We start from the raw sequence: 27,462 nt of genomic DNA on the forward strand, positions 1-27,462 counted from the left end.
TGAGTGAGATACAACCAGCTTAGTTCTCATTAGTCTCTAAGATAGCTCTGAATTTGAGCTGTGTAGCCAGAAGCCTGCTACAGAGACCCCTTTTCTGAGCGATCCTGGGAAGTCAGACTGATCAGAGAGGTTCACCCAAGGTACTTCCTTTTCTAGGTGTTTATCTAATTTAATGTGGATGTGGTCGAGCTTTTTCCTCTTCTGATAAATCTATTTTTTGCTGGAAACTCCCTTCCAAGGAGCAGAAACATGGAAGTATTTGCCAGGTATTTAAAATCTCTCCATCTCCTCCCTCTTCTGTGCTCCATTGCCCTGCCTCCCAGGAACACCATCGCAGGTTGTGTAAGTCTTCCCTAGTGCCTCTCAAATCAATGTTACAATCCTGCTGTTTTTGGCAGTACCGCAGTCCTTTCCTTGGCATTAGTATTGCAAAAGATTTGAAGACCTCAATGATGCATATGTCAGATGCTCCTCTTTCAGGAGAAGAATGTATATATGATGAAGTGATGAAAGCAGCCATATACGTGTACAAGAGATTACATTGATATCTGAAGACCTAGAGCATGTCAACCTTGAAGGTTTGCAGAAAAGCCTTTATAATTTGTCTTTAGTGGCTTGGCTACCATGAAATCCCAGCATTTGCAACATTTGGTATTGGCATTTAATTTCTGATTGACTCAGATCTCAGAAAGTGAGAGTTCTAAGTCAGGTCAAAAACCCACAACCTTTTTTCTGTAGTGTTGGAACATTTCTCTGTGCTAAAAAAAAAAAAAAAAAAAAAAAAAAAGACAGAAGAAATGTTTCAGCCTTTCCAAAATAGATTTTTTAAAGCTTTTTGTTCTGAGAAGTGTTTTGATTGTTTTGATCTAGTTGAACACAAACACATTTTGAGATGTATTTTCCTTTGAATGTAACATCTGATGTTCACTCAACTCCTTCTACCGGGTTAGGTTAGCAGATTGAGGCTGAAGTGAAGGAACCCTGTTGCTTCTGTCAGCTTGTTTTGTAGAGAAAAAAAAAACAAAACACAAAATTCCTATACATCAGCACAAAAGAAGGAGGAAAAAAAAGCGGTGATAAGAAAAAATTGGGAGAAAAAAAAAATGAGACCCACCTATGAGGGTATCTGCAAAAGCCAATAGCACTGAAGGAGAGAAAATGAGAACTTCTTTCCCCAGAGCTACTTGTCGCTCTGACCTTCGCAACACAAATCATTCCTTTCATTATAAATGAAATATTAACTGTCGTGCAGCAGTTTACAGCATCCTCCTGGCTTCTTGCAGGAGGGTCACAAAGCAGTAGAGGAAAACAGGGAAGAAACACAGTGCTGTCCTTACAGAGCTTGTTTCAAAAGGAGAGAAAGTGCAATCATTGCAAACTGGAATGACAGGGCGCAGCTGTCTACCTAGTGGAAAGCATGGTTAGGAACGAGGGAGATGGGAAGGATCCTAAAGGGGAGGCAGAGAAAGGAGGAATGATCATGGAAATGCGATGTCTCATCTTCAGGGTGACCATGGAGGTGACCATGGATGTGCCCACTTGGTGATGGCTCGGAGGTGGGAGGCCACAAGAAGTTGTGTGCATGGTTGTCCAGTGTTTGTCTGGGAAGCATCGTGTGGGGCTCCATATTTCCATCTATGTTTTTTTTTTTTTGCAGGTGATACCTGCTGCTGCTACTTCAGTTATTGAACTTCTCTGCTGCAGCAGGCCCTGCTCTCTGTTTTGGGGCAGGAGCAGGGGCTACCATAACCATTCACACTGTAGAGTTAATTTCTTCCTCCTGTTGTTAGCCTTTTGTAGCCAAGGCATTTTTACTGCAGGTTCAGTGGGCCCAAGATGTTCAAGGCATCTCTAGGAATGGATACGGCAACATGTCCAGGGCCCAGAAACACCTGGAGATCTCCTTAATTGCCCTGCAATTTGTGGCTTTCAGATAAGGCACCATCTCAGGTGGTTTAGGGTGGTTCTCCCCTGGTGTGTGCTGGTGATGGATGTCCCCCTTGAGTCTCTACCCATCCCCGCTGGAGGATGGTGGAGGGTCAATGGATACGTGGCAGCTGCCTCCGGCCACCAGCTGGATGGGCCGCACTCAGGCTGCGTAATTAGATGCCTTGAACTTCGGGAGAAGTTAATTAGGAATGAAACTTCTGACCGAATGATGCAGATTGCGAAGACGGGCTTTGTCAGCAGCTGAAATTAATTGCAGGCTCAAGCACGGGGAAAAGCAGGGCGGGGGAAGGCTGCGGGGAGGGGGAGGCCTCACCACCGAAAGGAAGATGATGAACCTGGCTGCAGGCTGTTGCCGTGGTGACGGGAGGCCGTGATGGTGTTTGACAGCGGTGACACATGGAAGGCCACAGGTACCTCTAATTACCCCCTCCGCCAACCCAAGCGGGCAGCAACCCCTCCTGACTCGGGGTAGGAGATGCTCTGCTTCTCTCCTCGTGCTTTCTTCCTCTCCACTGCAGGTGGGATCTGCCTTTTCGGGGGCCCCTGCCTGCTCTGAAAGGAAAACCATGTGGCGGCAGGAGGAAAGCTTTTCCTAATGTCGCTTTAATCGCCCAGGAGCCGCCAGCGATTCAGCAGCGTCCTCAGGAAGCCTGGACGAGGCTGGCAAACTTTCAGAGAGCTGTTATCTGAAAGACGGGGGAGGAGAAACTGAGTGCAGCCAGCCTCGCATTTTTGAGAAAGAAGATTCAGGGTCTCCTGCACCTGGCCCAAATTGCAGGGTTTTGGGGAGTGCTTGCCACGGCTGGCTGGACCTTGAGTTTCAGGTTACTGAAACCCTGAGGGCTGCTGCAGGGGGGAGTGAGAGGAAAAAAGTTAGCACAGGAGCATCCCAGCCACCCGCATGATGCCACTGCCGAAGCACACACACAAAAGCATAGATATTTGCAAAATAAACCCCTGACTTCAAGCCCTGAGCTCCCTGAGGCTGGTGGTGGTTGGAGAGTACTCCCTGCTGTCAGGTCTCTTGTGTCATGTTTTCTGGTCATTTCCTTAAAAAAAAAAAAAACACCCAACTTCTAGCTTTTAAAGCGATTTCTGCTCTTTGTTTTCTATGTATTTATTTCAGCCAGGAGTACTCTGAGTGCTGATGGGGATAACACATGCCTGGGGGATTAAGGATGACAGCTGGATTGTGCTCAGTGGTGCCCAGTGACAGGACAAAAGGCAATGGGCATAGACTGAAGTATGGGAAATCCCATGTAAGCAAACACTGCATAAGTAGTCAAAGGCTGAGATATTGAAACCCGATATTGGACAAGACCCTGAGCAATCTGCTGTAATTGACCCTACTTTAACCGGGGGTTTTGGACAAGATCACCATAGGAAGCCCCTTCCAGCATTGGCCCTTCTGTGGTTCTGTGTTTCTGTGAGAGTTGGCACAAAACAGTTTTTGGAAAGTCCAGAAGAGAACTGTAGTCTTACCTGAAAGGCCTGGGAGAGGTAATGGAAACCTATCCAGGTGCTTTCCTGGGCTGTGAATTGGGTCACTATAGAAATACATAGGAGAGAGAAAAGTGGGAAATTGAATTTTTTTTTTTGTATAGAGCTCAGGGGATAAGCATTTTACTCATGCCCTTTTGACATATTTCTCTCCAAAAAGGCCTCAGTTTTTGAAGCCCGTTGTGAGGGTAGGCTCTATGTACTTACTTCATAGACTGCTTGGGATTAACTTTGTAAGGGAGAGTGATAACATGTTCTTGAAATCACCTCATAGCATGATTGGCACAGTAGAGCTGGTTCCCTGTTCTTGTCTGATTTTGCAGCTGAGGGTAGCTCACTGAAAACCAGGTGGGGGAGAAGAGAAAGAATTAATAATCTTCTAGATCAGATTATGTGGGTTAGTCATGAATCACTGTCAGAGAACAAGCAAGGAAAAGTTGCTCAGAACAAACCACAGATTTTGAGTGTCTTTCAGAAGTGACCAGAGATACAAGCCACAGTTTTGGATTTGGTTCTGTGAGGAGTGAAAACGGGTGCACTTAGTGAGTTGTATTTTTAATAGACAATTTCTCAGCTCTGTTAGTTTAAATTAAGAAAAAAAAAGAGACAAAACTTTGAAAATGGAAACTGAGCAGGGATGCTTGTGAGGCGTGTTAAATTACACAAGTGATGTTTCTGCCAGAGGTTGGAGGTCCATTCTCATTAGATCTACATCGCTGCTTTGCAATGCGAATGCTGGAAAGAAATCACAGAAATGTGTGCCCAATTTTAGAGTTAAAACACTGTAAATGAGTCCTTGGATAAGTGAGAATTGGGTCCTAAGCCTCCTTCATTTGAAAGAGTGGGATGGTGAAAACGAGGCAGATAGAGGCTGTGAAGGGCACAGAAAAGGTTGCTCAACTACACCATTTTTACCCTCTGTTGTAACATATAAGTGAAGTGGCACTTGATGAAATTAAAAGGCAACAAATTAAGTATAATAGGAGGAAACACTTTTTAATGTAAAGTATAATTAGCCAATGTAGCTTATGGCTGCCAACTACTATTGAAGCAGATATTTCAGAAAGATCCTCAACAAAGGATTCAAATGAATAAGCAAAGCATCTGCAGGGACACCACTATAGCTGAGAAAACAATTATAAGGGCTATCAATCCTCGTGCTTTAGGGCACAAACAGATCACCAGCTGGGGTCAGAAATGCAATTTCCCCCCATGGTTACCGAATAACTTAATTAGGCACATGGTGAAGTTTTATCCTGCATGGGTCACTGCTGGAAGCAGAATAACAGATTAGATGGACCATTGACCTGTTCCAATATGGCAACTCTTTATCTTCACTCCTCACTTCTCAGAAGTGAAGAGGGAGACTTCTAGCCTTATGCTGTACCCCCTTCCCAGAAGGGCTGTAATTGCTGGGCTCATGCAGAGACCCAGATGTCCGTTTCATTGTATTCGATATAGCCCTTCATCAGACCCCAGAGATTTCTGCTGCCTCTGAGTTTTGTGGCACCACAGAAAGTCTCTTCCCACTGTATTTGTAAGATCTGTAAGCCAACAAGAGAGGAGTCAGTGTGTGTTTAACTACGGCAACAATTTGACTTGTCTAAGTACCTTAGGGCTCTGAGCTGCCTGTACGTTCACATTTTCAGAAGAGTTTTGGCTTAACCAAACAGTGGAGAAGTGAGGAACTGAGGGAGAAAAACATAAGAACGTAATATATCAGCCCACCAGCAGTTATTTCCCTTCATCTTCCTATTTTGACATCCCAAGTCTAGATCAAACTTACCTTGGCTGTGATACTTTTGCAGAAGTTTTCCTTGACTCTTTTCCACCTGGTTTGAATGTGTCAGCATGATGGTGATTTTGCTAAACTGCGTTACCCTGGGGATGTACCAGCCATGTGAGGATATGGACTGCCTGTCTGACAGGTGTAAAATCTTGCAGGTAAGCAGATTTCTTTCCTGTTGTGATGGCACATCAGTACAAGTCATAACGTTTCACACATGTTTTCCGTCAGTGTGCTGTCAACACCTTACCAACAAGGTTGGTGAGAACATCCTGGCCAGCAAATTAGTAAAATGGCAAGAGCTTGCATTGAGGAGGAGGTAAATGGGATTAGAGAAAGATAATTAATGAAGACTATATGTGACCAGGCAATACGGAATAGTTGTTAACCTTTCTGGTCCTGTGCATAAGGCAGGTCTTCCCGACACAGGCAGCTACAAGATACATAGCTCAGAGAGAAATAACTGTGGTTATGGTGCCCAGACAGGAGGGAATAACAACCCCCAATGCATTTGCTACTCTGCTGAGGAGCAAGAGTACTACCGAGTCCACAGGTAACATGGCACTCAAGGTGCAAACAAGGAGAAGAAAGAACAGGTGCACTAAGAGGGGCCATTGGTACCTCCTAGGTGGCCAGGAATGTCTGTGTGTCCCTGGTTGGTCTTGGACCTGCTGGTTCTGAGCCAACACCTTCTTTCAAGTTCATGTAAGGAGGCCCTGAGTCTACATAAATTATTTCATCCATAGAGAAAAAACAGAGCCCCGTCTTGCTTGCTTTAGAAGCAGATAGCTGTGGTACTAGTGCTGAGTGGAAAAAGCTTGTCCAGCCCTGCCCCTAACTCATTTTCAGAAGCACTGAAATTCACATTTATTTCACTTTCTGTATTTTAAAGCTGAGAATGCTTGTCAAACTTGCTCTTGCTTTTCTGATTGGCAGGTATTTGATGATTTCATCTTCATCTTCTTTGCAATGGAAATGATTTTAAAGATGGTGGCCCTGGGGATCTTTGGCAAGAAGTGTTACCTTGGGGATACCTGGAACCGCCTGGACTTCTTCATTGTTATGGCTGGGTAGGTTGACAGCTTCTGTGCTTATTTGTTCTGTGTTTGTTGGAGTCTTTTATGGAACTGAAAAAACTCCCCATCTGAAGAACATATGAAGGTTGTTGGCAACTATGAATGCTTTTCCCAAGGCGTATTGAGCAGGGTTAAGCCCCTCATATCCTGATGGAAGGTAAAAGTAAATCCTTGCAAAGCCAATGATGCTACTCTTGATTTGCCATGGTATAACTGATGGGAAAGTTTCCACTCTGGTGCTACTCCAGGAAGTTTGCAAAATTGAATCTGGTATGCTGGGGTTAGTCTATGGAATAAACAGTAGACAAGGTAGCTTAGCTCTCCAGCTGATGTGCAGCTGTCTATCTCACAACTTCAGCAGAGGGTGTTAAGTTGTACCAGCTGAAGAGCAAGCCCAGAAATGTTTTTGTTAATGTCTGAGTGGAGGAGGTACAACTTTTACCAAAACCAAGATGCCTTCTCTGTTTCCAGCAACAGCTGGAACAGCTCCTTTCAAAGGTAGGAATGTAGTGCTTTTTTTTGTTTGTTTTGTTTTGTTTTGTTTTTGTTTTTTTTTTAAACTCTGGGAATTTTGTCTTTTTTTGCATTGGCCTAACCCATGATACTACTGGGACGAGTTGACATTTGAGTGTTTTTTATAAGAAAGTTACTATGGAGAAGCTCTGATTTCTCCTCTGCATGTATGAAGTGAAAAGCCTACCAGGATGTGCCTGTGGAATCACAGCAAAATGTCCTTCTCTGACACCAGTGGTCATGTGCTTTTTGGGATTTGATCGTTTTCAATCATTTTGCTTTGTGCTATAATAAAAGATATATAAAAAAAAAAAAAAATCAGAAAATTTATGTAATATTGCTGTTAGTACAGAAAAGGAATTGAAATCTTTTCAGAGAGAAACCCCCCACTTTCCTCTCCCTCCCAGCAAGGTATTACCAGCATTCACTGTCACCTGGAAGTGCGTGTATTACTGACAGAGCCAGCAGTGAGTTCAAGCTCTCTTTGCAGAGCTTTTCCCTCAGGTGCAGAACAGCGCTGTCTTTACATTTGCTTTTGACACAGTTGTTCTACAGAAAGACTTGAAAGCTGTTCCCTCTGGAGTGGTGTATAATTGTTTGCTTCTGGGGGGAGCTGAGATTTTCAAACTCAGTTCAGTTGTAAAAGTTTGAAGGTTGATCCTCAGCCGGCTTGCACATGAAAGACGGACAGACAGATGAAAGCTGTATCTTTTTGTGAATTAAAGCAATGTGCATGAGATGGGAAGACCTTTCTTGTGCCTGAGTCTGCTGTGATTAGCATGTGATTTAAAATGGGCTCACATTATGAGGACTGTGAGTTCATCAGGAAAGGAAAAGTTAAAGCATCTGACACGTGCTGGTGAGAAAAACCAGACCATTGCATGTTCTAGCCTGAGCTTCTGGTGGCAAAAGGTGCTGGTGGCAAAAGGTGCTGGTGACCAGGTGCATGGAAAATGAAATATTGAGGAGGAAAGGGAAGAATAAGTGTGTTAGAAAAGGGGACCTCAGAGCCCATGGTGCTCCTCCTTGGGGTGATGTTTTACGTATACAGGATGGGAGGAAGGCTCTGCTCCAGGTGGGAACGCCATACATAGCCAGCACATTGCTGGGGTGTAAAAAGTTTGGGAATGGGGGTCTTGTTCTGCCTAGTACCCATGGCGTGTGAGCAGTGCTATCTGGAGAGATGAAGAAATCAGTAGGGCAATGCTAAATGGAAGAGAGTGAGTTCAAATGTTTCTTCCATGCAGGAAACAAATGAAAATGAGTGTTGTACAAACTGCACCACAGGAGGTTGCATCTAAACATCAGGAAGCATTCTTTGATGTGCAGGTGGTGGAGCACTGGCACAGGCTGCCCAGCGAGGCTGTGGACTCTCCCTGCTTGGAGATCTCCAAAAGCTGCCTGGATGTGGTCCTAGGCATGCAGCTCTGGGTGGCCCTGTTGAAGCAGGGCTTTGAGCAGGGAGCTACCATGTCCCTTCCCACCTCAACCTTTCCTTGGTTCTCTGAAATCCCTGCTACCTATATCAGAAGCAAGTAAACCCCATTTATACCTTTCATCTGCCATCATTGATGGAGAAATCTGAGAACAGAGAGCCTTTTGCGCATCTGATAGTGGTACTAGAAATGAAACTTGCATCTGAACTCTTTTCAATGCCGAAGAGACTTAGAATCAACTCCTTAGATATAAAATAATCAGTGTGGAGGACTTTTTCATTTCAGGCCCAAAACTGAAAGAAATTTGTTTCCTGATTTCTATACAATTGTCCTCATGAGGTGTCAGGCTGAAATGATAGTAATCTCATTAGAATATCTGATCTCAAAAGACTTCTGCTAAAGAAAGATTTTCCCATTTAGTTATATAGAACTAATGACTATATAATGTATTTTGAGTTATAAAAGCTTATGGTTATTAATTCATTATTCTTTGAAATTCATTAAAACGGTCTGCACTGTTTAAATCAAATCCAAGTAGAGGCTCAAACATGCCCTTACATACAGACTGTAGGCTTTTATTTAACCTCAGATTTAAGCCCCAGACTTTATCCTGACTGGTCCCACACCTGGATCATGGCTTCACCTTGCTCTGGGTCCAAATGCTGCCTTAGCCTTCTGACTAAGGGAAGACAGCCTGCATCAGGTCTTGCATATTTTCTCCATGCCAGTGTGTTAAATCCTGAAAATAAGCTAATCAGTTTAATCTAAAAGCCTTATCTTTTTCATTGTCCTGGGCTCTCAAGGACTGCAAGGGAGGTCATGAATTTGACCCTTAAGAAAACATCCATAATGTTGAAAACTAATGCACTGCCTAGAAGACATTCGAGTATCTCTCAATTTCAAGAATAAGGCCTGTATTTCCCAGCCTTTTTTCTTCCTTTCTCCCTTTGAAAATACATACATAAGTGGTGCTCCAAGCAAGGCATCAAAGGTTCAGAGAGTGAACTGCAGCCTGGAAAAGCCAAGTGGAGGCGAGGGACTGTTCTGTCGGGTGCTCCTGGGTGGCTGAGATACCTCCATCTGCCTAGCTGCATGACAGCGTGTTTTATCAAAGAGCATAATGATTATTTGCTGCTATTGCCCCAGACGGTGCTTTGGTTACATAAGCCATGTATTCAGGCATTCGTTTGTAGTTTCCTCCTCGCTTCCTTGGAAAGCCAGAAGCTATAGTTTTAGTTAGCTGAATTCCCTTGTGTGCCCCTGCCCTGCTTGCCCCTGCTCCCCACGCAACCCAGCAGCTCAAGGAGGAAGACTCCATTGTCACTAAAAATGCTCAGTTTCCATGGCGATAGGAGCTGACATCACCAGAACTTTCTCCCCTCTCGCACACTCCCTCCCCCAACCACCTTCAACACGTTTTTTTTTCCAGAAAGGATTAAAAAAAAAACAAAACAAAACAACAAACAAACAACAAAAAACACAAAACAACAGTCCTAAGTCAATGTTCTCCTTCATTGTTACCTTCAATGGAGGGAGGGAATTTGGGTTGAATGGCCATGCCCTTGTGCACCCAAGCAACGGGCTGCAATTTTGGCTTTCCAATACTCTGGCTCCCAACTGCTTGCTGGTGACGGGAGGTTGCAGGTTCCCAGACGCTTCACGCAGGCTGTTTGTCACCAGCTGTCCCAGTGGGAGTCCCTCTTCCCATGTGTTTGTGTTCATGTCTTGTCTGTCGTCATTTGTTTCCCACAGCAATGGGTGCTTTTGGAGAGCTTGATCTGCAGCAACTCAAAGGGCAGCTTCCTAAAGTTGAGAGCCTACTATTTTTTGAAAACTGAGATAATCAGTCACGCTGAAAACTTAGGCCAGGCTCTCTACATGAATTTAGGAGAAGTCACTTATTTCTGGGATAATGCTCATCACCTTTTTAAGTTAGGCGTTTAAGTTAGACATTTCTCTAGCAACTTGCACTCTACTTGTATGGGTGGTAGCTAGTTTAAGGGGATAGGGCTCTATTGCGTGACCAGGGGGATGCTTGTGATTACAGAACTGTGCACAGAATACATCCAAAATCTTTCCTTAACTAGTTCAGTAGCTGGGGAGAGGCTGGTATATCTGTCACAGAGTATCCCTTCTTTGCCTCTCTCCATCACCACACCACAACGTAGATCTCATAAACTGATCAAATCCCATCCTAACCTTGACTTTGATGAGAATGGTGTGACTTGTGTATTTTGTCATTTTAAGACACAATTGCAGGTTTGTTTAACAGCTTTTTTAAAAAAGCTGTGGTGGACAGCAGAGCAAGACACTCAGAGCAAGTTGTCACTTCAGTGCCTTAAACATTGCTAATATGGTCTCTTTATTCAGAACCCAAATTTCCCTATTCCTACAGCTAAGGATTGCAGTAACCTACGTAGTCACAACACCTCTCTGTTATTTTATTCAGCTACTTTCTCCAGTGGCTCCAAGTTGTTATTTATTTATATAATTTATTTATTTTTTCCACCTCACAATCATCTCTTCTGAAGAAAGAAAATCCCTTCCTATTAGTAGGGACAGCAAACTTTGTTCCCAGATATGTGGTGTTGCATTTGTTCATGTTGGCATATATATTATTTGCATTTCCAAAGCAGTTCATACTGTTCTGTGTTGCTGGCTTATCCTCTTTGTTTCTTTTCTGTTCTCTTAAAAATATGCTTCAACTGCAAAATCCACCTTTTTTTTTTTTTTTTTTCTTAAATTTTCTGCCAGGTTGTAATAAATAAATAAAGAACAGAGTGGCAAGAATTGTACATTACAGGAGTACATCTGCTCACAAATAAGTCCCCATTTACTGTTGCATGTGAGGCCTATTACTTAGCCAGTTTTTCTCTAGCTAATGTATGTCATGATGATTTCATATCATTCCAGTCATATCAACATAATTACTTGTGTGAACCAGACTTGTAATCTCATAAGAAATTATAGCACATTAGTTTGATGATGTCTATTTTTCCTTAAACCTGTGTTGATTACGGCTAATTTTATTATCCACCTTTAATCCGTAATCTATCAAAGCCACGTATTGACGATTTCATTATTGTGCTGTGATCAGCATCAGTCCAGTCAGCCTACTGAGATCACTGTGTAGCTAAAGCACTGGCACAGCACCAGAATTTCTCTGACCTTTGGATGCTTTCCCAGTTTTCTGAGACTAACCAAAAATCAACAGCACTGGTCCAGGACTTTTTTGGCCAACTCTTTTAAAACTCTTGGATATAAATTGTCCAGCCCTGTTTATCTTAGAGTATCCTTATTTTGATAGGTACAGGTAAAATACTTGGTCACAGCTGCAATTGAGAGCAGCTCATTATCATCTTTGTTACAAAAAAATTATCTGACCTTCCCCATAGAACTGTTCTTTTTAATTGATGTTTCTGCCTTTTTACACTGTTCATGACAATTCTGTTTTCTTCTTCCAGTGATTGACTTGTACCATTTTATGTTTGTTCAGTTCTCTTACAAATTTTCTGGATTTTTCATCTCTTAAATTATATTCATTGGTATCAGCTTCCCCTTTCTTGCTTTCATTATATTGCTGCTTTTGCTCATTTTGTACTATCTTTTTAACTAGTTCAGCTTTCTTGTCTCTCTTGTAGCTTCTTGGATACCTGATAAATATTCTTAAGTAATACTTGTTTGTTGTCGGTAGTTCATGAATTAAATTCTTTATCCTGACAGGTTTGACACATGGCTGTTTCCATGTGTTTTCAACTTAATGAATATGACCCCTGTAATCCACCAATTATATTTAGTAGCATTGATGATCTTACTTGGCATGTACATGACACATGTAATTAAGTAGTCCCAGCTTTAAGTTCATTGATCACTCCCCCCCCCAAAAAAAAAAAAAAAAAAACCACAAAAAAAAACAACAACAACAAACCAATACATCTTAATTGACCATCTCTGCATCTTTGGTTCTAAAAATCAGCTTTTAATTTATGCTGCACTTTTTTGTAAATGCTGGGGAATTGTAAGAATATTTAGGTGACCCCAGTATGTTGTCCAAATCCAACTCTTGCAGAATGGATAAGGGGAGTTTTTTTCTTTCTTCTTTTTTTTTTTTTTTTCCTATGAGTTACAGAGCAATACCAAGAGAGCTGTTTTCAAGTGTGATCTGTATATACCTGGTCATATTCATAGGCTAAGAATATAATTAAGGTTGGAAAAGGACCTTATGAGGAGTCCAGTCCAATATCTTGCTCAGGGGTAAATAACAAACTCGGGTTAGGTTGCTTGGAGTTGTCCGGTTTGGTCTTGGAATGCCCCAGAGATGAAGACTGAACTACCTCTCTGGGCCTCTGCCCTACTGCTTATTTATCTGTATATTTAGTCTGAGCCTCCCTTCCCTGTTGGATTTATATCTGCAGTCTTGCTCTCCTGCCATGCACCATTGCAGAGGTACCATAGAGCAAAGGGGATAATCCCTTCCCGCATCTACTGGCTGTGCTCCTGTCAGTGCAGCCTGGTATGGCTTCTGCTTTCCTTTCTGCAAGGGTACACCGTGGGCCACATATCACCTGCTGTCCCCCAGATCCTTTCTGGCAGAGCTCCTACCCAGTACTGAGGCCCAGCCCAAGTGCAGGACCTTGCCTTTGTCGGACTCCGTGAAGCTCCTGCCAACCTGTCCCTCTAGCCAGGAGGAATTCTCTGCTTTAAATAGCAGAAAATTAATCCATAACTTAACTCTTAATTTCCAAATTGTCACCGAGTCTGTACTCGAAATTTGTCAAAGAGCACTACACCCCCTCCCTTTCTGTCCACTTGAGTCTCCCTTGCTAGGTTAAAATCATTGACTTTAATATTCCTCTCATGTGAATCTTCCCACCAGGCTTCCCTATTGCCATTTAGTCTGTTTATGCTCATAAAATGAACAATTCCTATTCTCTTTATTACTCGGGCCCCTGGCACTGGTGTACAGACGATACAATTTTTCTCTTCCCTACATCTTTTAGTGCCTTGATTAGTTTTGTTCCTGACATGGAAGCCCTGTAAGGATTTACATTTTTCCTAATTTCAACGCTTTCCCCTTTGGTTCTTCATTTAACAGTCTGCTGACTGGTCTATCTCTCATTTCTCCATAAACTAATTCATTTCTAATGAAATGCTGGTTAATGTTTCTGCTTCTCCAGGGGTAGGTTGATGCTTTGCAAGTCTCCCTTCCTACCTGGCTGACCCAGCCAGCAGTTCGTTGCCAGATTGCTCCATCTTCTCCTTTCCTTTTGGGTCAAACTCAAGGAGCTCAGCTGAATGTATCTTGTCCATCTGCTTCAGAAGTTGTCTATAATCTGTGGCATAGCACAAGAAAAACAGTCAATTTCAAAACACATCATAGGTGAAATATTGCCCTGGAGGTTTGGAAACCTTCCTAGGTTTGCCTTTTTATCTATTGTTTCGGTCACAGTACAGCAGCACAGCTCTCCTGATATCTTCATTTCCCTTCCAGAGCATCCTTTCCGTTCTGAATAGTTACACAGCCTTTGCAGGAGGTTTTCTGGCATCTCTGTACAGCTGGAGATCCCTTCTTGGCCATGTCTGGTAACCCGTTAGATTGAGCAGAACAATTCTTCTTGCTCCCCATGCCTCTTAGCAAGCTGTTTTTTTCAGAAATGCTTTATGCAGCTTCCAGACGGGGAGTCTGGAACACATTGCTCTCTATTAACTGCGATTATTATTATTATTGTTATTATTATGACCTTATCTCAATGGTGCATATCAACAGTCCTTGATTTCTGCTTCCCCTAAATCCTTAGATATTAATTCCTTTCTTCCATAAACCTGCAGTGATGCTGCTTCCTGAATTCTTGCTTCTGATCAATTTTCACCCCTTTTCTTACCTGTGCTGTCCAGTGTCAGTGCAAATATGTCTGAGCAGCAACTCTTTCCTTACAAGGAAACCACCAGCTCAAACCTCTAGGACCTCAAGCTCATCCCAAGGCACTTCAGCCCAGGCAAGGGGGCCAAAGGATGGGAAGTATCAGCCCCCTGCCTCAAATGCCTCTCCATCCCCAGGCAAGAAAATTGTCCATGCTGGGAAGATGCTGCTTGGCCTGAGATGCTGATAGACTTCAATCTCATGAGACAGGGAAGCGTGCTGCCTATCTTCTGTTTTCTCTTTGTTTTTAATTAACTGTCTTCCTTCAGGGACCTGGCCAGAATCTGCATAGTTCTGACTTTAAAATCTAGGGCCATTAAATACTTATTAGCGGCAATGTAAACAGCAGAATACTCAGAAAATCTTGGTTAGCTAGTCTTCGATGCCAAATGGAAGTTTCTATAAAATTATGGCAAGTTAGAGAAAACTGTAATAAATACAGCAATTAGGTGTTTCAAGCAGCGATCAGAGAAAGATGGAAACCAGCAAGCAGCAGGCTAAATATCATCCTCACCAAAGGCAGAAATATCAGAATTGCTGCTCTCCCCCCCAACACACACTCACTTTTTCCTCCTTAATGATACTAATTATTTCATTTGCTTTCCCCTAGTAAAGCTATCCATAGATGTGCAACATATTGAAATGAAAAGAGTCATCACAACGAAATGAATCACACCAGAGAAGAATCAAAACAAGGAGGCAGCGGTACCCTGCATGCGTTATGTGTAGCTCTCAATTATTGCCTCTAATGCTTTGCCTCCCTAAAAACTAATTCCCTACTGCACAAATCCTTAGCTTCACTAAAAAGAAATAAAGGGGACACTACCAGCAGCCTTGCAGGATCAAGATGCAAATAGTTTTCTCTCTCTCTCTTTTTTTTTTTTTTTTTTTTGGCTAAGCAATGAAATGCAGATCCAGAAGCCTGTGCTCAGTCTCCTGGTTTTCAAAAGTGAGGCCTCGTCACTTGTCTTCAGTCATCTGAGCTTGCCCAGTCCCTCTGGCTTTCTTATCACAGTGTGAAAACCTGCTTATGTCTTTTCATATCATGTCTCTGAAACTGTTAAGAAACTCTGACGTTTTCTCTTAGTGCTCAGTTTGGAGAGAAGTCTGAGTGTTCAGGGGTGTGAAATAATCACATCCCAGGCAGCCAGGGAGCAGTCTCACAGGCTTTGGAAGCCTTCAGCAAGATTTTGCTTGTAGAGGAACTTTAAAAAGTAATAAAAAAAAAAAAAAAAAAAAAGTTTTATACTGGGGGGACAGTTGTGTTTTATATATTTATTTTTTTTAGGAATGCTAAGCATTGTAGCTCTGGAGCTGTGTAATTAGTAATTTATTAGTCTGTGAAAAAATATATTTTTGCTAACCGTCTCTTTATTTTTACTTTTTATTTTTTTAAAGGATGGGGGGAGATGGGAGATGTAATTTTTTCAGTCCTTGTTTTACTAGCAAGGCATTTTTTCCCCTTTGCTTCTAACTTCCAGCTTTTATCTCAGCAGAGAGTTGCCTTTATGCAGCATGATGAGCTATAACTTTAAAAGAGATAAGCAAGTCTACTTAGCTGAGCACATTGTGGTTTGCAGAGCAATTTAGGGGCCCGCTGTGTAATGTCTGGCCACATCCCATATGATGTTATCCCATCATTTCTGCAGCAGGTGCTGAAAGGGCTTCAGCTCATCTATTTAGGGTGCATTTTCCTGGCCTTGGGAGCACCAAATTGTGCAAAATGCTTGCCGTGGCAGCATTTGCACGCTCTCTGAGTATTTGTGCAGAGTGCTTGGTGGTGTTTGCAGCCAGCCAACAGTGGGTTTGGTGCTGGGCAGTGCCCATCAGCCCCATGCCTGCTGCATCATGGAGCAACCCAAGGCCATAGGGCAGAAGATCAGGTCTGAATAACCAGTTAATGGGGAGCCAGGGTAGCTGTGAAGGTTACATTTTTGAAGAGGAGCCCATGTGTGCCCGTGGAAGACCCACGTGGATGGTGCTGCCTGAAGCCTGTGCCCATTCCTAACCTTGTGTCTTCTTGCAGCTGTGAGCAAGTGAAGGAAATGGGAGAACAACACACACCAGTAGGTTGAGAGGCCCTGCTAACAAGGCTGTAAGTGGATTTTGCTGCCTGCCCTCTCTTTTCTGCACACCACTAATTCAGCCAATGGAGCACCCATGGGGCCAGGCCTCTTCCACGCATACCCTGGCCACTACTGTATCTCTAACCTCAGAGGGCCAGAACAGGGTGGATCTAGCAATGCACATGCTTTTTAACCTCCTTTAATCAGAGGATCCCATTAATATAAGCCTGGAGAGGAGCTACAAGCCTGTCAGAGTGCCCTGTCCCATGAGGATGAGCTTTGCTTCACCTTTTCACTGCAAGCCTCTGTCTCTGCAGCCAGAGCAGAGGTACCTAAACCTGTTAGACCTCTCATCCTGGTGCCTACCACAGCAGTGAGAAGATTTGGGGGTAAATTTGTCCCCCACTGCCACCTTACAAACTGCAGGCAGGAGCTTTGAGCTGTCCATGGGCTCATGTGTCAGGGGAGCATCTGGGTAACAGCAACATCAGCTCCAGCTTTTGGTATCAATATTTGAAGTAAAAAATTGGGAAAAGCTGGGGTACTTAGTTGAAGGAATTCAGAGCAGAGGATAAGAAGCTGTCTTCTGCCTTGGTCACCCCAGGTGCTCACAGATGCAAGGAGTGAATGGCCAAAGTCCCCAGGCAGTGACAGCTTCACTTTGCACAGAGACTGATAGCAAGCCTGGTGCTGCAGCTTGGAAGTCACAGTCATGAAGTTTCTTGCTTCAGTGCCAAACCAAAATTTATTTGACAAAGAAATATGAATTGATTAGACTGCAGTTAATTAGATTTCAATTGAAAACCCATATCAGAGTAAGGGAATTAGACAGCTTTTGAATTTAACAAAAACATATTGGCTTTGTGTCATAAGAAAAATTCTGCCGCGGTATTTTCATGAATACTTCCAGAATTCATTTTAAATATTAATTTTTAGGTGCTAATTTTCAGCAAATAGAAGCTCAAGAGCAAAGATTAGGAAAGCTAATAAGTATTTAATAAAGGTATAAGGAGATGTAAATATAAAGAGGTAAATGGCAATGTTTGAACTGTTTTAATCATGGATTTTATCGAGTGTAATTGCAGGGAAGCTGCTAGCCAGGCGCTGCAGGAGTACATTATCTTGGGTTATGCATACAGCAGGATAAAGTCTGTTTTTTTTTTTCTGGGACCCTCATGTGGCTCTCATATTCTTGCTAAATCGACTTTATGGGGTGTTTATTCCTTGGGTCCTGCTGGCCCAGAGCCACGCTGGCTGGGCATTGCTGCTGCTGCTGCTGGGCAGTGAGCGTTGCTCTTCTCTCCTGAGCTTCGCTCCTGCCCGAGAAGCAGAGTGCCAAGGCAGACCTAAACCCGCTCACGGGTGCAGAGGAGCAGAAGAGGTGCCAGGCTGTGGCTGACGAAGCCTTTCTGCTGAGGCTGAGGTCTCACGGGCAGTGTGGGCGTGCGGTGCTGGCGCTGTGCGTGCCCCCTTGTCCCCGTGTGCTTGCTGTCTGCTCCAGTGGCTTGGCATGGGATGGAGGTACACCAGGCCAGGCGCTTTCTGGACAGGGTCAATGCGCTAACAAATTGCTCGCTTGTTCCTTTGTGCTAGTTTGGCTTCGGCTCTGTTAAACTCGAGGCCTCTTGTGTGTTTTGCTGAGCAGAGTTTCCTGGGCATAGGCCAATGTTCATCAGCAAGACAGAGACTAAATGGGAGGAGGAAGCAGGTAGAAGATTGGTAGCAAAAGGAACAGGAGGAACAAAGAGGGAGATGGAAGAGGGAAGAAAAGATTGGGAAGGGAACTGAAAGACGTGAGGCAAAGTGGAAAAAGATGAGGGAAAGGTGAATGGAGAATGGAAGTTCAGGAGGACCAGAAAGATGAAGTGGAGAGGCAGAAACGCTGCAGGCGGGCATGAGTCAGAGAGATGGGGAAGGGAGGGTGTGGGGTGCTTTGAGAGTGAAAGAAGGCAGGGTTTGAGTAGAGAGGCACAGCCTGTCAGACATCCCCCCTAATTCTGCAGGGTGAACCCCATGTGTGCAGCTGGTGCCCCTGTCCCGCTCCCCACCCCAGCAGTGCTCCCACTGTGCGTGTGGTGCGGGGACAGTGTGTGTGTCAACCCCCTTTCCTTCCAGAAGAGTTTCTCACAGAAAGTTTTCAAGAAGAAAATCTCTACTGAGGGAAGAAGAATTACTGTATAAATTCAATTATCTTGACAGCTCACTGCTCAAATTCCATCACAGATCGGGAGCTTCTCTCTGATTTCGCATAGTTCCAGCTTTGTAACCTGCCCCTGTGCTCGCCCACCCACGCCAGAGGCCACAAAATGCTTTAGCAGTGCCAGAAATGAGCTGCCATTTCCCTCAGGAGAGATGTGTTCCCTTCTGCCCCGTCATGGTAAAGGGAAAGGACAGCTCACAACCTACACAGGCTTTTCTATATCCAAGACTTTGCCCAACTACCTCCAGATCTTAAAGAAACCAAGTTTTTACAAACAAAGCATGTTTAAAGCAGCCAGGAAAGAGTGGAGAAATGCAGTTGGGTGATGGAGGCTGCCCTTGTTCACCGCACTGAGATGCCATGAAGCCAGGATGAGGAGCCTGGAAAGCTTGTGGGGTTTAATAAGGAGACAGACATACTGCCTTTTATGTTGTTATGCTCTTGGTTAACGAACACCCAGCAAACACATGGTTCCCTGGGCTGCTAGCACAATAGGGACCGAAGCACCAAAATTTGGTACCTGCCTGAGAGTCCAGATAAACACTGTGAGCTTGAAATCTTGAGACCTTGAGACACAGATATGGGAAAATGCCACCCTCCTGCCATAAATTTGCTGCCAGTTCCTGGCTGATCTCTTTTTGTGACATCTCCTTTTGACTTTGTTAACCCATCACACCTCCAACAGGTGACAGTAGGACATCAGGTACAGCCCACCCCTAGGGAGCTTGCATGTGCTGGGTTTCCAGGCAGTGGGGAGCTGGCTGGAGATGGGTAAGAGCAAAAACTGCTGGGTTGGCAATTCCTGAAATGTTGCAGGTGCCCAGTGACTGCAGCAGGGTCATTTAGAGATCTTGTTTCAACAGGGGAAGGAGACAACAGGTTTTGACTGCAGAGAGGTTTGTTTATCTATTAATTTATTGTTAATTGCTGTTTCACCCTGTTCACCTGCAGTCCATTGTGGTGCAGACACACTGCCCTTGTGCAAAGGGAATTGTGAGTAATCTAATGCTAAAACTATCATTAGGAATAAACAGGGGAGAATGATTGGCCCTTGCTCCAAGAATCGCACTAAAGTTGAGCTGGAGTTGTTTGGGGTATGATTTACATGACTACAACAGGCATGCCCCTGATATGTCTGTGTTATTACAGCCAAGACCAGAGGCCTTGGAAGAACTGTGGGCAGAATGGGTCTGCTAAGCAAGCCAAAGCCCTGGGGCCTGCTAGGGCTGAGCTCATTTTCATTAGAAGTTGCTCTCTGAAAAATTTAACAGTTGCCCTTCTCTGACCCATCCTTAGGAACAGCCTGCTGTTTTCATTGGCAGAGTGATTGACCATTCTGCATTTTTTTTCTCTAGCTAAACTGGAACATTTTTGCAGCAAATCTGCAGCCACCGAGGGGGTCCAGGAGGCTGGCTTTCTGTCTGAACCGCACGACTGCAGCTAGGGTAGCATTCGTCTTGTTCCACAGGGACCTGTGCTTTCTATTTCAATGATTGTTACTTTTCTAGTAATACATGGCCCGTATTAAATAGGTGGCAAGCTCATTCCACCTGGTAGAGTTGGGAGGTGCACCTGATTCAGTATTCTCCCACAGCAATACCAGGAATGTGGTTGTAGCTAAAAGAGGATAAAACCCAAACAATTTCTAAATGGAGGCCCCATCTTTAACTGAATTTTGTAGTGATAAATCTAAGAAAAGATATCACCTCTGGCTACTGATTTCTTCTCAGTTCTAACCCAGTGCTGTTCCCTTGCTCTCAGTTTTTGTGAGGGTCATGACGTTCTTTAGGACTTCTCATTTAGTCACTTGCAGTTCAGAGAAGACCACGTCTCAAAACTAAATGTATTTTGGGGCCATTTGCTAATTTGTCATCTGATGGAGTGTTTCAGGTTGTTCTACTACTGCTCAAATATATATCTATATGCACACATACACACACATATATATTTGTCTTCAGCATTATGACCCCAGTCCCGTGCTCCAGGTGATGTGGTTTTCCAGGAGAGGGAAGGAGGTTGTGTGAGACCTCACCAGGTTGGAGACCTTTATGTTTCTGTGCATGTATCTACCCCTAATAATGGGCTGCAGCGTAGAGACTTCTTCAGCCTGAAGCTTCCTCTACATGCTAGGTCTCCGTGCTGAGACAAGATGTCATCCCACGTCCTGGGAGCAATGCAGCAATGTGCATATCGTGCTTTGCTTGTAAATGTAGTTCCAAAGCTTCAGCAGGTCTAACTCTGGACAACATCACACTGATGAGGCCATTTGGTTACATGCTTTTGGAGGGAGGTTGATCAGTGCCCGCTCAAGGGCTGTGCTCATTTGCACAAGGCCATTATGTCCTTTGTGCGATGCCCTGCAGTTATGTCTGTGTGTGTATATTGCTGTGTGTTCTTCCTCCTTTAAACCCACTTCCCAGTTTCAGCTGACTGGCTCCTGAGCCTCTTGACTATCACTAATGCTTTCTGTAGGCTATCTGTATGTTGCTTCTGGGTTTGGTACTTTTTTTTGGGTTGCATCTTGTGTGTGTGCGTGTATTTTGATTATCTGCATGAAATCCCTCCTCTCTCCTTCTGCCTCTGGTATATGTGGAACTGACAGCTCCGGGGAGGTAAATGAATGCCACTGCATTTCAGAGAAAGAATTATTTCATGCAATTACCCTAAAAGTGTATGAGAGAACAGAGTGAAAGGAATGAGAGAGGGAAAGAAAGAGAGCATGAGAGAGAATAATCACAACACTTCGACAGGTTTACCCTATTGTGTTTGAAAATCTATCACTCTGACAAGTCCCTTTTGTGAAAGGTGTAGACAGATAACTCGACACTTGCTCTTCAAGGTCCTTTAGAGTGAAGAGGGTGATCAGTGGAAGGATCAGTCCTTCAGTGCAGTCGGAAGAAATGTAGGAGTCAGGGTGTATGGAAAGGCTAGGAGAAAGTTGTTTTGTATCTGAAAAAGGAGGGAGATCAGAGCTTGTGAGAGAGGGGAACTGGCAGCCCCTGGACACGGGGACTACATCCACATAGCGACAGGTTTCACTCGAGTCCTCTTCTTAAGGACTAGCTCTCACCATCACTAATGCTCTCTCATTCACCCTTCAGTGGTGCCCGGGCAGAGGGATTGGGTGGACTTCAGGCTACTGGACTATGGCCTTGTGGGTCTTTCTATATCAAGTGTGGCGTTTTTGGTTTGAGAAGGGGTGTGCTAACAAAAGGCTTTGTTTCCTCCTTCCTCCTCCATCTCTTAAGCACCTTGAAAGGCTGGAAAAGGAGCCTTGTGTAGCTTCACTAGTCATGTCTGAGAGAAGATTCAGGAGCAGCACTTTCTGTCCCTAGCTCTGCTGCTGTCTCACCTGTCAGCTTTGTCACTCTTGATCCCCTTTTCATGTCTTCCCAGAGGCCTCAAGCACCCGTGCTCAATAAAACATGAAATACTTTGAGATCCTCAGGTGGATTTTGCTGGCTGGGGTGTATGGTTATTATAACTTAATGTCTCCCAGTGCTTTCCCAGAGGTAGGCCAGTTACCTGGGCATCTGCCATACTGGGCAAGAGGAGCGATGGGCTAAGGGATGCTGGGCCAGGTCACTTTTGTAACCTGCACCTGCTGCTCTTGCGGCAAAGCCAACACATTAGTCATAGCTATTTGCACCTTGAGGTTATTTAGGGAGCATGCTGTTGGGTTAGAAAAGCTGAGGTCTAGCATATGTCCTAAAATTAGGATTTTTCTCTTTTGGTGCTGTCAGAAAGGAGTGATTCACAGCTATGGGAGAAGCCTTCCCACCTAGCTGAAAACGTTACAGCTTTAAGTAGTTTGCCTCTACGCAAGGTAAAACAGCTTAACATGAGCCTCCTCCAGGGACCTCATCCTGCACTGGGAGAACACCTACAGCAGAGCTTTACAGAGCAGCAGTGAGGTTCAGCACCACGCTGACTGCGTGAACAGCCCTACCCTGTATCTCAAGCCAGGATTTTGGATTGTTTTAAACTCTTTCTCTCTTCTTCTGCAGGATGGTGGAGTACTCCCTGGATCTCCAAAACATTAACTTGTCTGCAATCCGTACTGTCCGCGTCCTGAGACCCCTGAAAGCTATCAACCGTGTGCCCAGTAAGTCATGCTTGCCTCTCATACCCAGCCAGCTTGGGCTATACATGGTGAATACACGATCAGTAAGGCTGTGCAGTGTTGTTCTCTGGGCTGGGTTCAGATGCTAAACGGGTGGAGGCTGCCACATGGCGTGTGCAGTTTTTTTCCCCATTGTGGAGAAACTCTGGTTCTTCCTTTACTCTGCCTCTCTGTTTTTGTTTGTTTCTCAAGTCAGCATTGCTCTCCCTGCAAGCCTGGGAGGGGAGTAAGCAGGCAGTGCCATTGTTATTTAACCACAGGAGGCATCAACGGAGGTGGCTCAGGCTTTGGTTGTGTCTGAGTGGATGGAGGTGAGCCGGCTGGCGGGTTGCATACTGTTTGGGGTCCAGGGGTTGCAGAAGCTCTGAACTCAGCTAGCTGTCTCACTCCGATGTTTCTGGCTCTTTCCTGCTCAAAGGCAGCAGCTGCCATGTACAGCCCCAGGAGACCTTCACCGTTTCTTCCATACATTTTTCTGTCTCACAGAATAGCAGGAAGTCTCTCTGCTCTTCCCCATAATCTCCTTAATCAGGCTGTCTGCAGTGGCTAAGACCTTGCCAGAGCTCTCTTAATCCTTATCTTGAGCTCAGATTCTCCCTTTTCTTTCCTAGATCTGAGGAAGTTTGCACAGTTGTCCTCCTCCTCCCTCCTTATATGCTTTTGCTTTGTGCCAAAGTCACTTTCATGATGACACCTATTTGGAGACAGATAGCAGGATCTATGGCTCCATGCAGAGCCCTTCTAGAAAGTGGTCTTGTCCCTCTTGCTGGGTGTGTTTTTCTGTCTTGGCAATAGCCAGGGACAGAGAGGGCCGCAAGGTGTGATCGAGGAGCTGAGGCTGAGTTCTGTGTGCCCAGCGTGGCAGAGAAGCAGCTGTTTTGGGCACTGACCATGCACTCAGGCATTTTACATGTCCATCGTGCGGGGGGGACAAAAATGAGAGTCTCTCTTCTGGAAGCTGATACTAAGGTGAGGGGGATGCCCTGGAAGTCGTGCATGGCTTGTTCAGCCCTCTGGGATGTATGGCCAGCCGTGGCAGGGCAGCTCCCTTTCCCTTATGCTTCCTAAGCAGTCCTGAAAGTCTGTGCTCAGAGACCACTTTGAGGCTGCTCCCTATTATCAGCGCAGACTTAACCTTTATGATGAGCAGGAACATCTTGAACGATACCCAATTGACTCCTGTAGGTGCCTGCCAAAGGCATGTGTTAATTGCCAGGCACTGGTGTTCAGGAGCAAAACCTGACTAACAAAAAGCTGAGGGCTTGTTTCATTTTTATTTATAGCCCAGAACAGCTGGAGTTGGCCCCCCGTTTTCAGGAGTTATGCTGGGGGATGAGTGGGGTAGGTGAGACCAGCACTGGCCCATCAGAGACCCTCTCTGTAGATGCAGAGGCCCTAGAGAGGCTTTCAGTCATCTTTGTTGACCTCTGCAGAGCACAACCCATTGGATTTCCCCTGAGCGTCCTGACCGTGAAGCTGTCTGTCTGCTCCTTTTATCAGTATAAAACTCCACCTGTATGAAATTGATGCTGTTTTAATTTCCACTCTGTGGTTAAACCTTTATGTATCTTCCTCGCTACATAAATCTGTGGTTATATAGAGAGAACTTTTTGGAAGAAAGACATCCTGCTATTAATTAAAAAAAAAAAAAAAAAAAGAGAGAGAGAGGGAAGAAAAAAAGAAAAAATGAAATCTGTGTCCCTGGGAGAGGAAGCACTGACTTGCGGGTTGAAAACTGGCAAAGAGGCTGTAAACAAAGTCTTATGATAAATGAGAATGTGCTGCGTTGGAAGAAGGTGCCCAGTGGGGTACAGCAAACATAATTAATAGGACCTTTGGCCACAAATCTTTTTTTAATGTCTTTTTAAAGTTCTTCATTACTGATCTGAAGAAAGAGCAAAGTCTATTAGTGAGACGTGATGATGATACCAAACTGGAGGGCTTGCAGGTGCTAGCAAACAAAGAAGGAAATAACTCAGCCAGAGGCAGAGGGAGATTGAGACCTTGATGCAAGTGCCAGAGATGTGTGGGGAGAAGCAGGGTGTTAATCCCCAGTACAGATGTGCAGCCATGTTCGAAAGACCACGATGGGACAACAAGACCCAGTGCTCACCAGCAGCCAATGTCAGAGGTTTCCACATGGGCACCAGGACAGGGACTATTTTTTACAGAGCGTGACGATGTGGACTGAATAGTTAGGAGGGAGCAAATATAGAATGACTCTAAGGAAATTCTAGCAATGTGGAAGAGGAAAAAGCATCACCTGCTTGATAAATTAGATATACTTATTTTATATTCTTGGCAGGAAGACAAGGCAAAAATTTAAATGCCCAAATTGGATATGTCTAAATTCTTCTTGCCTGTGTTCATTCTTGTTACTGAATGCTCTTCTGCAGTGAGACTTGTGAGGAGCACAAGGAGAGGACCAATGGGTGTGCTGTAATCATTACATACAGCATAAAGGATGCATAGTCTCTACTACTTGAATCACGACAGAAGAAGAAAAGGACAGCTAGTGTAAACAAAAGGGGGCAAATATAATGTCCATTAAGGTATCATAATGTCCATTAAGGCAAACGTCCATTAAATAAGAGGTTCTCCACACAGTTCTTAATTAGACCTCAAAACTCACTGCCAGGGGCAGTCCTTTCAGTGCTAGATCAAGGGGCACCATGGGCCTCTTGCAGTGAGTAAAAGGGGATCGTCCAAGGAATGAGAGCTTATGTAAGACACTTGTGGATATCAAATTTGCCTGCTTCGGGGTTAGACCTGATCTTTAGCTACCAGTTATCATCAATTAATTCAATTTCTTGTAATTCTCAGCAGGATGTGCTACTGACCATTTCAGACTACACTCGTGGATGGAGTAGATTACGGATCTGACTTGCCTGATCATTCCTACATCCACCTGTAATTATTAAAGAGTACTAGAGAAAACGTGAGGTGCCCTATTTTTGTAATATGTATCATACCTTCATTAGCATTCCTGCTTATCTCTTGCTTTCCCGACTACAGCCCCAGGAGTGCTGCCTTTTGGGGTTTTGTCTGAAAATGCATGAAACAAAACATTACAGATTGCTTCTGGTCCTGTTACCTTCTGATTCAATTCTGGAGCAGCAAGCTGGTGTGACAAGCCACCGAACAAGTGTAAAGAGGCAAAATACAAAATACCCTTTGGGTGTGTGTCAGAGGCAGTTGCTTTCTGCTCTGAGCATGCCTTGTGTCCTGGGCTGGGGGTGAAATTCCACCTCCATTTGTTGTTATTGTCCTCTTGCAATTGTGTGGCAGGTTGCTAGGTGAGACGTCGCTGTTACTGCTAGCTCTTTCATCCCTTCTTCCCATAGCAAGGCACACGGTTTGAGGGTGGGGGAGTGTTGAGGGGTTGCTGGTTTTGTTTTATTTCTGCCTGCTTTTGAGCAGGGAGTCTGTTGTCGTTTCTGATCATCTGAATTTCTTTCACTTCTGTTATTATGTTTTTCAACATTGGAGCAGAAGATGTTTCTTCAGTTTACTCTTGTAGTGTTGGTCTTATGCAAAGAAGAGTCTTTGCATTGTGTTTGATGCCTTCCAGTTTCCACTTACAATTTAGTAACTGATTCATCATTTGGAAGCAGATTACTTCAGCTGAGCACACTGTACGGAAGTGAAGGAGTCTGTTGCAGAGTGTTGCATAGCAACTTTATTGAATAGGAAGTGTATACATGTGCTAATACTTGGTGTGTGAGTGCAGTAATACTTATGCGGAGGTATAGGCATCAGAAATATAGAATTATATGCTTATTTCTAGCTGTGCAGGAAATAGGATTTCAGATTTGTGGGAAGTTATGCTTTTTATACATATTTATATATATTTTTTTTTCTTCTCAGAACAAGAATAAACATTTCCCATGCATTTTAATATGGTTTTATTCTGCCTAATTTTAGGTAGCTTTTTTGACTTTTTGGTCTCTTCCTCTATTTAGTCATGACAAGAAAGTTTCAAAACAAAAGAATTTCAAGTATGTCATTCTAAAAATATTGAAATAGAACATTTCAACTTTAGCAAAACGCTTTCCCCTATCACCCTCCTTATCTTTTTGCTAGATGAAGTATCAGTAGCTATCACAGCATCCATCTCAAAGTGTTTCCATTTCAATGAAAAGACATTTTTACTGGCAAAATTGCTGTGTAAGAAAATCTTGGTCTAGCCCCATTTTTCTTTATTATTATCATTATAGTAGCTCCATGGGTCCAAATAGATGAGATTTCACTACTTTTCTTCTACAGCTCTCAGAAATACAAACCAGGGCTTGTTAGTTTAATCTTCCTCATGCTTCAGACTGGGTGAGTGAGACCCAATGAGTGTCACCAGCAATATCAGGAATCCAGCTGATGTCTCCTAATTCTTAGCCCTCTGTTCATCCCACTAGACCAAAGCTGCAATATAAAAATAGTCTGAAGCAGCTGAATGGGAAAAGCAGGTGTTTTACATTTATATCCCTGAAATCTGTATTCTGCTCTGAGCTACCTGTGTTCGGTGCCGTGACAGTGCCTAAGATGGAGCGATCTGGCTATGAACCCCGCACCTGGCACAGGGGAAAAGTGATGACATTTACTTCTCTAAATGTGTTTTTGAAGAACTAATTTCACTGATGAGCATGTGTGAAATTAGTTTCTGACTAAGATACATTAGTCTGTAAAACAGTCTCATTTACAGCCAGATCAGACAAAAAGGCAAGAGCATTTGACGGGCACAGTCCTGTCCAAGGATTTGGAAATGCAAAGGGGTTATGAGAATCCTCTTCTAAGACCCCACCTGTGCAGGGTCTTTGTTTCAGATGCTTCAGTCTTTTTGAAGGAAGAGTCACGTACTTGTTCTCTTCCAACAGTGATTGCGTTTCAGAAATGTATAG

The 27,462-nt window shown here is 44.0% G+C and overlaps 1 protein-coding gene and 1 long non-coding RNA gene across 5 annotated transcripts in view; one reads left to right on the forward strand and one right to left on the reverse strand.

Moving 5' to 3' along the window:
- CACNA1I (calcium voltage-gated channel subunit alpha1 I) overlaps positions 1-27,462 on the forward strand; it is a 142,432-nt gene that overhangs the window by 55,312 nt on the left and 59,658 nt on the right. For all 4 annotated transcript variants that reach the window (XM_068666731.1, XM_068666746.1, XM_068666755.1 and 1 more), the window contains exons 2-4: positions 5,259-5,394; positions 6,173-6,306; positions 22,455-22,552. In XM_068666731.1, coding sequence (XP_068522832.1) covers positions 5,302-5,394; positions 6,173-6,306; positions 22,455-22,552 — 325 coding nt within the window. In that variant the 5' untranslated portion in view covers positions 5,259-5,301. The remainder of the gene's footprint in view (positions 1-5,258; positions 5,395-6,172; positions 6,307-22,454; positions 22,553-27,462) is intronic.
- On the reverse strand, positions 2,672-5,371 carry LOC137848009 (uncharacterized). The gene is made up of 3 exons (XR_011091143.1): positions 5,237-5,371; positions 3,433-3,497; positions 2,672-2,796 (listed from the first exon to the last, which is right to left on the reverse strand). It is a non-coding gene; the product is annotated as an uncharacterized lncRNA (long non-coding RNA).

The sequence above is a fragment of the Anas acuta genome, chromosome 1 (genome assembly GCF_963932015.1).
Source record: "Anas acuta chromosome 1, bAnaAcu1.1, whole genome shotgun sequence".
Classification (NCBI taxonomy): domain Eukaryota; kingdom Metazoa; phylum Chordata; class Aves; order Anseriformes; family Anatidae; genus Anas; species Anas acuta.